General features: G+C 37.7%; 1 protein-coding gene across 1 annotated transcript in view; it reads left to right on the top strand.

Annotated features, from left to right (window-relative positions):
- The first annotated feature begins 384 nt into the window (after nucleotides 1-384).
- PCDH17 (protocadherin 17) overlaps nucleotides 385-12,708 on the top strand; it is a 90,998-nt gene continuing 78,674 nt past the window's right edge. Inside the window, exon 1 of the mRNA XM_054586402.1 lies at nucleotides 385-3,306. Coding sequence (XP_054442377.1) covers nucleotides 742-3,306 — 2,565 coding nt within the window. The 5' untranslated portion in view covers nucleotides 385-741. The remainder of the gene's footprint in view (nucleotides 3,307-12,708) is intronic.

A 12,708-nucleotide genomic window follows, 5' to 3' on the forward strand; every position in this document is an offset into this window, starting at 1 on the left:
CTGGGAGATGCAGTCCGCCGCCGCCGCCGCCTCAGCCAGAAATGCAAGATTAGATCTCTAAATGCAGCAAAACACTGCCTGAAAACAGACCAGCCCGGGAAGCAAGCAGACAGACATTTCAACATTTCACAGCGCTCCGGGGAAGCTTCGAAATCTATCTGACTCTCTCTCCGCTGTTCCCCATCCCCATCAATTTCATCACTGGAGGCGGCAGAAACAAGTAAGGATTTCACTTTCCTATCTGCCTGGAGACACACCTCCCTGCTCCCTCCCCCCACCCAATGTGAAGTGTGTTCCCGAGGCTACAGGCGGGAGTGGATTTGCAGCGCCCTAGCGGGAGCGAGGATATCCTACGGATTCTCGCCTCATTATCACCAGTCTCGATTTACTTCTTATCACCGGCATCGTCGCTCAAGTTTGAGTCGCCCCAAGTCCGGGCGGCAGAGACAAAGCCCCGAGCTTGCCCCCAGACGCAGGGAGCCTCCGCCTTGCTCCGTGCCCCTGCAGCTCCGCTGCGCTGCTGTTTCTCGCCCAGTGCGGATGCTGTAGATCAACAGGTTCGGGAACTTAGCGGATAAGGAGAGACTGCCGGGTGCCGCAGCCCGGGAGCGGAGGAAGGAAGGACCCACCGCCTGTGTCTGGCTTCGCCCCCGCAAGGAGCGCGGGGGCTCCAGGCTGGCTCGCACCCATTCTCTCGCCCCTCCAGTCCGGTTGCTCCTGCTCCCACCCCACCGGTCTGGGATGTACCTTTCCATCTGTTGCTGCTTTCTGCTCTGGGCCCCTGCCCTGACGCTCAAAAACCTCAACTACTCCGTGCCGGAGGAGCAGGGGGCCGGCACGGTGATCGGCAACATCGGCAAGGATGCTCGACTGCAGCCCGGGCTTCCTCCCGCAGAGCGCGGCGGCGGCGGGCGAAGCAAGTCCGGTAGCTACCGGGTGCTGGAGAACTCGGCGCCACACCTGCTGGACGTGGACGCCGACAGCGGGCTCCTCTACACCAAGCAGCGCATCGACCGTGAGTCCCTGTGCCGCCACAACGCCAAGTGCCAGCTGTCCCTCGAGGTATTCGCCAACGACAAGGAGATCTGCATGATCAAGGTGGAGATCCAGGACATCAACGACAATGCGCCCTCTTTCCCTTCGGACCAGATTGAGATGGACATCTCAGAGAACGCGGCCCCTGGCACCCGATTCCCCCTCACCAGTGCACACGACCCCGACGCGGGTGAGAATGGGCTCCGCACCTATCTGCTCACGCGCGACGACCACGGCCTCTTCGCGCTAGACGTCAAGTCCCGCGGCGACGGCACCAAGTTCCCAGAGCTGGTTATCCAGAAGGCACTGGACCGCGAGCAGCAGAACCACCACACACTCGTACTGACTGCCCTGGATGGCGGCGAGCCGCCGCGTTCCGCCACTGTGCAGATCAACGTGAAGGTGATTGACTCCAACGACAACAGCCCAGTCTTTGAGGCGCCCTCCTACCTGGTGGAGCTGCCCGAGAACTCCCCCCTGGGCACCGTGGTCATTGATCTGAATGCCACTGACGCCGACGAGGGTCCCAACGGCGAAGTGCTGTATTCCTTCAGCAGCTACGTGCCCGACCACGTGCGGGAGCTGTTCTCCATCGACCCCAAGACCGGCCTGATCCGCGTCAAAGGCAACCTGGACTACGAGGAAAATGGAATGTTGGAGATCGACGTGCAGGCCCGGGACCTGGGGCCCAATCCCATCCCTGCCCACTGCAAAGTCACTGTCAAACTCATCGACCGCAACGACAATGCGCCGTCCATCGGGTTCGTCTCTGTGCGCCAGGGGGCGCTGAGCGAGGCCGCCCCGCCAGGCACCGTCATCGCCCTGGTGCGGGTCACTGACCGAGACTCGGGCAAGAACGGACAACTGCAGTGCCGGGTCCTGGGAGGAGGTGGGACGGCCGGCAGCGGCGGCCTGGGCGGGTCGGGAGGTTCTGTGCCCTTCAAGCTTGAGGAGAACTACGACAACTTCTACACGGTGGTGACTGACCGCCCTCTGGACCGGGAGACACAAGATGAGTACAACGTGACAATCGTGGCGCGGGACGGGGGATCCCCTCCACTCAACTCCACCAAGTCGTTCGCGGTCAAGATTCTGGACGAGAACGACAACCCGCCTCGTTTCACCAAGGGACTCTACGTGCTGCAGGTGCACGAGAACAACATCCCAGGAGAATACCTGGGCTCGGTGCTCGCCCAGGACCCCGACCTGGGCCAAAACGGCACAGTGTCCTACTCCATCCTACCCTCACACATAGGCGACGTGTCCATTTACACCTATGTATCTGTGAACCCCACCAACGGGGCCATCTACGCCCTGCGCTCCTTTAACTACGAGCAGACCAAGGCTTTTGAGTTCAAGGTGCTTGCTAAGGACTCAGGGGCGCCTGCACACCTGGAGAGCAACGCCACTGTGAGAGTGACAGTGCTAGACGTGAATGACAACGCGCCGGTGATCGTGCTGCCCACGCTGCAGAACGACACCGCTGAGCTGCAGGTACCGCGAAACGCTGGCCTGGGCTACCTGGTGAGCACTGTGCGCGCCCTTGATAGCGACTTCGGCGAGAGCGGGCGCCTCACCTACGAGATCGTAGACGGTAACGACGACCACCTGTTTGAAATCGACCCGTCCAGCGGCGAGATCCGCACGCTGCATCCCTTCTGGGAGGACGTGACTCCTGTGGTGGAGCTGGTGGTGAAGGTGACTGACCACGGCAAGCCTACTCTGTCCGCGGTGGCCAAACTCATCATCCGCTCGGTGAGCGGCTCCTTGCCCGAGGGGGTTCCCCGGGTGAACGGTGAGCAGCACCATTGGGACATGTCACTGCCGCTCATCGTGACTCTGAGCACTATCTCTATCATCCTCCTAGCGGCCATGATCACCATCGCTGTCAAGTGCAAGCGAGAGAACAAGGAGATCCGCACTTACAACTGCCGCATTGCCGAGTACAGCCACCCGCAGCTGGGCGGGGGCAAGGGCAAAAAGAAGAAGATCAACAAAAACGATATCATGCTGGTGCAGAGCGAGGTGGAGGAGAGGAACGCCATGAACGTCATGAACGTGGTGAGCAGCCCCTCCCTGGCCACCTCCCCCATGTACTTTGACTACCAGACCCGTCTGCCCCTCAGCTCACCCCGGTCGGAGGTGATGTATCTTAAACCAGCCTCCAACAACCTGACTGTTCCTCAGGGGCACGCGGGCTGCCACACCAGTTTCACCGGACAAGGGACTAATGCGAGCGAGACCCCTGCCACTCGGATGTCCATAATCCAGGTAGGAGACTTTTAGCATAACTGGGACTTCACTTTATTGCTGGTTTGGGAGTTGTCCTGAAACCTTTGGTACAGGACAAGCCGCACTGCCAGCAGCAGTGAGAGGGGGTTTCTTTTTATTAATGAAAGTGGTTTACAATTTTGCCACCGCCTGTACAACATTATCTATACTTAACCTCTCCCATGTAAATAGTCTAAAATCTGCAAGATGTAAATGTCTTACTTTTGTTGAGTTTTTAAAGTTTATTTTTGTAGGTTTAAAAATGTTAGCAGTGTTTAGTATTCATAGTTTATTTTACTTTGTTTTTGTTTGATGGTCTACATTTTTCTATATGAAAGGATTCCCAGAGTACTTAATTTACTTTTAAGGTGAATTTAATTCCATTACAAAATATGATGCCAAATGAAAATGTGCACCCAAATATTAAGACATTACTCGAAGCACAACATAGCACACAGTCAGAATTCCAGAACCTTAATCAATTTGAACTAAGTTTTCACCCCCCACCAGTCAAGCTTTATATTTAAAAAATGTTTTAAAGGACATGAATTTTATTTATTCTTTAGCTGAAACTGCAGTATAATGCATTAAATTTTTTAAGCTCTGGAAATGTGAAATATGCTTTGAAGATCTTTAAAAAGTTTGAATATATGTAGACTCTGGATGGAGTAATTATCTATGAAAAGTTTAAATTTATTTTGTTCTATGGTTTTCCTGATCTATTTTCTGAGTGTCATTGAGGAAAGAAGAAAGTTCACAAGAGGGTCACAGACTCATTTTGGGCTGTTGAAAACAGAAGGGAAAGTTGCACTAAAGGCACTTGTGCCAAAAAGGAATTCAGGATGCATTTAGTTTGCATACTGTGTATTTTCTTTATATCTCAGTGATATTTAAAATGTATTAGATAGTATCACTCATAATTACTGATATATGAAAAAACTGACCCAGAATGGACATAGATTCTAATAACAGCAGGTAACTGTACTGTGTCTAGCCACTGCCAAGTTTCTTTTATCCACTATTGAGTTGTGTCACAGATAAACTTAATTCTTGCTTATTATAAATGTGTGTTGCTACAAATTACTCTGGATGTGCGGTACTTGAAATTCAAAATTGAGTTTAATGAGAAGTGACACTTAGAGAGAAGGATTAGTTTGGAGCAAATGAAAATAATTTGTTCATTATTTGTGCTTTGAAAGACAAATACCTTTTAATGACAGTTAACTAAGTAATGTTTTTATTATTAAAATAGTTTTAAAATTTTAGTCTTAAACTTTTTGAGATAAGTATAACAAATACTGAAACTTAGCAAAACATATTTTCTTACAATAGTATTATGTCCTTGTAAAACAGACTCTTGTACTTGATGCTACTGAATACTAAAATATAAATTGTAGTAATATTAAATTCCACTTTTTACAGTGTTTACTGTATACCAGTAATTATGAATATTTGACATTTATATAAAACTAAACAAGAAATTCCTCACTTAAAAAGTTGTCGTTTCTATGAAAGTCTTTCTGTGATTGTGTAAAACTGGTATTTATAATCTCTTTAGAGGGAGATATATTAAAACATATGTATAGATCTTTTACAGTCATTTTACAAATACACATGTTACATACCTTTCTTTTTATTTTTACCATTGACAATTACAATTATATCACAGAGGGTTACTACTTGATCTTCTACTTCAAGTTCTATCAGTTGAATTCTTAGAGTCCATGTAAGAATGAAGTTGGTGCAGTCGAATTCTCAGCAAGCCTGATTCTTTGGAGATATTAGTGAGGAACAATTTGGATGGAACTATCAAGGAGGTTTTGAGAGATGGGGTGCTCATATTGTATTTATATCATACCATTCTTGCAGCTGATCATTGCTTGATGGATGGATGGTTAATGATTCTGATGATGATGAAGATGATGATGATAGTGACAATTGCTCTCATTAGCAGTAAAACTTGAGCTAAAGGAGATCACACACATATACACACAAACACATACATAGAAAGAGAGGGGGAGAGAGAGTTTAAATAGAAAACAAAAGGTCAAATTTCCTTGTCATTCCTTTTCTTCTAGAATCTTAATTCATACCATAAGACACACAAAAAATTGTTTTAATTATTTCAATTTTTTTCTTCCAAAGTGGCTCCATTTCCCATATTGCTCTTGCTCTGGCCTGGAAATATCTTCAATATAAATTGTTAAAATAGGATCTATTTTTTTTTCTACTGAGTTTTTGCAATCCTGGAAGGATGCTCTGTAAATTCTTAATACATTAATTTTCTTTTAAATGTATCAGATTTTTTCAAAAAAATTATTATAGAGAACAGGGCAAATTGACTACAGTGACCTGTTTTTTTTTTCTTTTTTCAAACTAGCGTGCTACAAATAATTTGTCTCAAGTTATATGTTTAAATTAAAGTGTTTGGGTATCCCATAATCTTGTTTCAAGTGCATTTATTAGTGGATATATTTAACAAAGCCTGCAGTGGAAACACACTATTAACCTTATGTGTATTTCTAAAAGAAGAATTTTAATCCATCAGAGTGCACTTGGACTAGCAGGTATTGCATCTAGTTTACTTTATTTTCCAGCATCTTGTGCACTGTTTGAAGGTGTACAGTACAATTCTATTGATGGAATAAAAAGAGTGTCATAATTGTTTGAGATACACTGGTAGAGAGCAATGACATGGAACTTAGAAATTTCATGATCTTTAAGACTCCTGTTACAGCTCATATTAAGATTTGTCTAAGCATCAAAAATTTTGTGTGAGTCGCAGGGCCTAAAATTTTAAGGTCACAATCTGTAGGTTTTGGATATAATGGTATTTTTATTGACTGTGGATGGAGAACAATTATGTAAGCTAATGTAGAAAGAGTGGTTTGTGAGATTTTATTTCAGGTTTTTAAGAGATTTAATTTCAACTTTCTCAGCTGAAATAATGACAGTTTATGAAGTCCTTGAACAATGGGCTAGTGATTCAAATATACTCAGTAGTGTGACTTATAATAAAAGAGTGTTGTAATGAAATATCTTATTCATTTTAAAGATATAATATTTTGAAAAATAGGAGTACGGAGTTTGTGGTAGATCAGACAAATAGATTGTTATACAAGTTTATAAAAGCACTTTTCATAGGAGCAATTTCCACATGCATTATTCTATATGTTAATAAGAGAGTCTAAAAATAAACAGAGATCATCACTAATTGTCATGAGTAACTAACTGCTAGTCCTGGCTCATCAAGAATTATTTAAGACTCAGAAAAAACTTCTCAACAGGTGTTTTCAACCAGGGCTTCAATGAGAAAAGGGAGAAGGCTAGGGGCTTCTTACTAGTGGGAGTATTTCTAGTTCTGTTTGAACATCTGTGTTTTCAAATTTTTTGGTGGTACCACTACTAGTCATTTTAATATGCTTCCAGAGAAGAAAATACGTTGAGCCAGCAGAATAAGATCTACTGAAATAAATTTTTAAAGGAATTCATTCTTATACAGTTTTTACAATATAAATTTGAAAGATTCACATTAGGGTTGACTTTAGATTCTTTATGTTAGAAGAGAAAATCCTTTTGATATATGTGTATGGTGTTTTCAATAAAAGGGAATTAAATACATGGTAAATGTATAAAAATAAAATTGAGACTTAGAAGGCTAAATTATTATAACACAGACAATAAACAGTGTTTTAGAATAAAAAGGTGAAAGAAAAATTGTACCTTTACTAGGCATATTTTCATTAAATGCCTTTATTCCCTTGTCTCTAATCTCTAAAAGAATCTTAAAAATAGGAATTCAGTTGAGTTCACTAGATCATGATTTTAAAACTTCACTCTCCAGTATGTTAGCAATTTCAGTAACAAACACAAAGTGTGTGAATATTTTTTTTCTTCATTTATAGCTTTGAGGGTATTTTCCTGCAATGTTATTCTAAAACAGCACAGTTTGATTAGTTACATGCAATCATTTCCATAAATTTCATATAAATCTCTATTTTTAGGGGTTATATTTGGCTGAGTAAAAGGAAAATGCTTCCTACTACATGCCTACAGGAGTGTCTTCTACACTTGCCATTAAAAAAATTTAAAGATAGGATTAATTCCTACTTTAAATTAATATGAGCACATAATCATAGAATTTTATTTTTCTGTTTTACTGTGGTACAAGTAAGTCCAAATGAACTTATTTAAAAAGTTAATCAGCCATTGAAGTGTTTTGACTTTCTTTACAGAAGAGTTTAAAATGCAAATTATTATTGACCATCATTCTTAATGTATTGTTACTTTTACTCTTAGTTTTGTGTTTATTCATGAAAATATGAGTTTCAGTATAAATATATGCATTTCTCAATTATACAATAAATGAAACACAAAAACTGTACTTTTCAATTATATGAACTAGAAACCAGAAAATCGTATTTTGGATATTAGTTGATATTGATACTCATAAGGTAATAATGTCTTCATTAGTTTTTAGTTTTCAATAAAATTTTCAAAATATTAGCTGAGATGAATACCAGTTCATTACACTGAGATGATAATTTATCAGTCTTTTGTAAATGTAAAAGTAAAATAATTTTCAACTTAACTTGGGTTCTATAAGTGAGTTCTATAATTTTACTTGATTTCTGTGAGTGAATTTTATAATTTTACTTGCACTCTAGGAGTGAATTTTATAATTTCATTAACTATCATATATAAGCCTACATGGAGGATTCTGGAATATTATTCGTGGCATCTTCATGTTATTTAAGGCTTTGTGTAATCATGAAAAATATAAGGTCATAGAAAAATATTCCCTACAATTCCGACTCAACTACTTGAACATATTTTTTAGTCAAGGAAAAAATATATATGTTTTAAATATTTCCTATTGCCTGTGACTATATGGATCAAGCCACATCAAAAAAAGTCCTATTTTCAAGAAAATTTTCTTTATAAAGTTGATGGTATAGTATGCATTATTCATCTTTTTACAATGCGTAGACACAGGTTGAAAGAAATTAAATAAATTATGAGATCAAAAAAATTATTCTTAAAATAATTTCAAATATCATGTCTATTAAAGGACTAAGAAATATACATATTTTAACACAAAAATTCTAAAAAATATCTAGATAATTACTAAATATTATTTAAAAATATAATATTTATACTTTATCATGTTTCACTACCATTGTCAGCTTTTAACTGTTAATGCTGCTTTTGTAATATTATGGTTGTTTACCATAATAGAAATACATCTATAAAAATTGTAAATTAAGAAAATATTTTGTTTTTAAGCTTAATAAGTGTGTACATGCATTTAGTAGAGTGAAGGTTGGCTCTGCCTTTAATTATGGAAATGTGAACAATAAAACTTATTGACAAACTTAAAGTATGCATATATATGTATATATGTATATATTTTCAGTCTAATGTATGAAAATACATAACCACAAATATTAGCTGATTTTTATTCTTTATTACTTAAAAGGCAGTTCTCTTTTTAAGGGTGAACTCAAACCTTCATTTTCTCTTTAAAATATGTTAAAACTTGTTGATTTCAATAATTTAAAGCTTCAAACAGTTTGAAGTTCCTTAGAATAGAATCGGTCCTTCAAGAGAAGAAGTTAAGGAACAACTGGCCTTCACTGAAATTTATGCAGATTGAAAGAAAAAAAATCTCATTCAATCTTCTGATTCTTTTGTAGCCTGGTAGGATGGCTGGAGGCACTGTGAGAATATATGCTGTAAGTTTGATGATCTGATGATGAAACAACAGGAGAAAGGTGAAGCCACTAGAAATTGGTCTCATGCCAGTTAGGAAGTGAAACTTAGCTCCCTTAACTCCCTTAGTCTTGCAATATACTCAATAGTAGGTAAATTCTTACAAATGCACTTGCTAATTATGATATAAGTCATTGCTCCAGAATGTATTCACCTCAATGGTACCTCTGTTTAATAAATCCCACAGTGCATTATCTTAAAGTCATATTTTAGTTAAGCCATTAGGGAAGGATTATTTTTTGTATTGAATTCCTTCAACCAGTGACTCTATATTTATATAGAACAGCATAAAGTTCATTTTGCCTATCAATTTGAAGATAGTGTGACTTCTTCCACCTATCTACAAAATCCTTTTAAAATTCATTAGACCTACACTAATCTATTGTCAACTTATTTTAGTAAAGGAGACATTGACAAGCATTTCTTTCAACGGCCACACAGTATTTTACAGTTAGTCATAGCTTTCGCCACTAGCTTTGACAGTGATATATTGCTATCCTTTGGACTCCTGAAATAAATTATCTGTAATAAAGAAGTCCTTAATGACATCAACATTTTCTGCAGTGACTAAGGAGAAGCTTGCTAGTGCATCATTGCCACTGAGAATATAATTTCAGTATTTGTAAGGTAAAGTGGAAAAAAAAAGAACAAAATACAGATGCAAATTGTGGCTGTGTAGGTGGCATCTTTCACTTTTATGCACCAGGTTCTTCTAATGATAGAATGTAAAATTGCTTTCAGACAGTGTTGGAGAGAATTTATTGATATATATGTGACACACTTCTGTTTGTTCTGGTCCTAGAGACATTCTGATTACTGGTATTTGTAGGCCTTGCCCTGGATCTATTCCAGTCAGTTTTATTGCAGTGAAATGGCCCTTACAGTTTGTTGAGCATCTAGCCTAACTGTGCTGAATATGATTGGCACGTTTGCATATATTTATTAAAAAAAAGGTAAGGCAGTTAAACACGATAATTATGGGAAAACGAATCATAACAATAAAAGACAATTTAAGTTAACAAGCTTTGTGATCAAAGGATAAATACAGGTTGGATAAATGACACTTTAGATGTAACTAATCTACATAAATAGACTGTTCTGATTAGAGAAATGGAATATATTAAAATAATTTAACAGTATTAGAAATGCATTTTATATCAGTCATTTTGAAACAGTTAAACACCTGTGTTATTTTCTTTATGTTTCTATTTAATAGTATAGTCTTGAACAACATTTACATTGGATGAAAAGTGAGCAAGGTAAAGATAAATGTAATTTTGTAAGCTTCTATTTGGTTCTGGAATATATCCTGACTGAGCAATATTTATTATTTTTTAAATTTGTAATGTTTTTTGAATGATTTTTAATTAGTGGAACACATTAAAGGACCATTTAAAGGACAGTTTCTTGTTTACTCTCTTTATCAGCTAAAAGCAGCCTTTGTGGAATTTGAAAGCAAGAGCATTAAAACTCTATTTCAAGTTTTCAAAGCTATACATTCATAATTGTTTTGTAGATATATACTACTTTTAAGAGACAATAGGTACATGTTTGTAAATTATATTAATGCATAATGTAGATAATGACTTTACATGCAGAAAGGTTCTAATACTATTTAATATCATATATTTTTAAATAACAAATCTAATTTATAATGTGACTAAATAATTTCTTTCCAAAAACTTTGTGCTAAAAATATATATGTAGATATATTTTCTTAAGGCTCTTTTAGTGATAACTTTTTAAAAATATAATTTAAGCATTAGTCATCGATTGATATACTTCTTTACAGTGTGTCTACCTGACTCCTTAATAACCATTGCTGAATAATGCATGACAGTATTATACTTTTACCTGGAATTTTCATGTCCTCCAATTCCATAAAACTCAAATGAAAATACACATAAATATCCTAAATTCCAAACAATTACTTTTATAAAACAGAAATGCAACAGGTATTTTATTATAGGCAGAAACGGTTGGGGATTCCAAATATCTTTCTTATTTTTATAGCCCAGTTTTAGACTATCAATTTCTTGGATAAATTCTAAAATCTTTTTTTTGTACTGTGAATGCATGCATCACTTTTAAAAGCTAAAACTATAGATTTTATCCTCAAAATACAATCTTCCTTTTTAATTGACAGACCCCAGTATTAATATCATTGCTGAAATCTGTTCATTTTATTTTCTATACCACATGTTTTATCAGTGTATACTGAGATTACTTTATGACTGAATAGTTGATAGATTTTTTTTTTGGTATTTCACTGGAACAATTGCATATGCAGAGTTGATATTTATTAAAACAATTCACCTATGATTACCAGAAAGATTATTCAAGCACAGTGTAAAGTGGCTGATATATGCTTTAATTGATGTCTCCATTTCAGCACATGAAATGACAGTAAGAAATTAGAATGTTTGAGAAATAATGTACTTAAGATCTTAGAAAAATTTCTAAGAAAAAAAGTTATGTACTGTTTTGGGGGAAAAAAGGAATTAGCTCTGAAAGGGATTATTTTCAAGCTTAAACCTGATAATTACTAATGACACATATTTACATAAATATCATCATAGCTTTCTGAAAATCTTAAAAATAATTCACTTTGATTTTATAGTTTTGTCAGCAGATAACCTCCCAGAACATTGTCCAAATATTGCTGAATTGTAGTCAGTATTTAATTGGGGCACAAAAATCTTGCTTTTTATTTTGCTTTTTCAATTCTGATTCTATTTTAAAACAATGTATCCCTAATCAACTTACTTCATTAACGATGTGAATAAGAGGAGTTGTAAGACATGGATAATAAAAGAGAAATTACTGATATACATTCATTATCATTACCATTAAGATAGAATTAAAGATTGCATCAAACTTGCCTTCACATCAATGTAAGACATTTGATTGTTTTATTATTATTTTAATTTTTGCACCATTTTGTGTTACATTAATGAATTAGAATTTTTATTTTTGTTTTAAATCAATGTATAGTCTCATTTTAATCTTGGCTGATTAAATCAGAATTTCCTAATTGTAGAAAAAAAATGTGGTGATGCACATTAACTCTTACTTGGCATGGTTTGTATTTTTAAAAACAATGAAAATATGTTGGTGTTAATGCATGAAGCTAATAGTAATAACAAAGAGGTTTATTGAGAGCATATGTATATATACATGCATGTATGTATGTATAAGTTTGTGAAATAGCCAACATTTTGATATAACAAGTGGGTTGTAAAATGAAAGTGGATAACCTTGCAGGTTTAGTATTGGCAGATGCATGGATAGTAGTAATTATTAGCTAAATTTCTAGGTTCTGACCTTCTAGGAAAGCTACTATTTATTCTTAGATGATAATAAGGCAAGAAATAAGAGAACTATCCCATTAAACAAATCACACTCACGGGAATTTGTATTGGCAAAAAAGTCTGTTCTACAGTGTGGCCCTAATATAAGATGTGCCAATACCAACGAATGAAGCAATATGCCTAATTGGAGAGAAACTAAAAGACAAGGAACACATTTAAGGAAACTTTCTTTTTTCTCGTTTTGAGCAATATATGTTCCATAATTTTTTTTATAGTCAAGACAATTACATAGTAATTTAGGTTAGAATGCATGCCCAGT

This window comes from Pteronotus mesoamericanus, unplaced genomic scaffold, assembly GCF_021234165.1.
Source record: "Pteronotus mesoamericanus isolate MK-2021 breed Mesoamerican mustached bat unplaced genomic scaffold, CSHL_Meso_final contig_94, whole genome shotgun sequence".
NCBI classification, from domain to species: domain Eukaryota; kingdom Metazoa; phylum Chordata; class Mammalia; order Chiroptera; family Mormoopidae; genus Pteronotus; species Pteronotus mesoamericanus.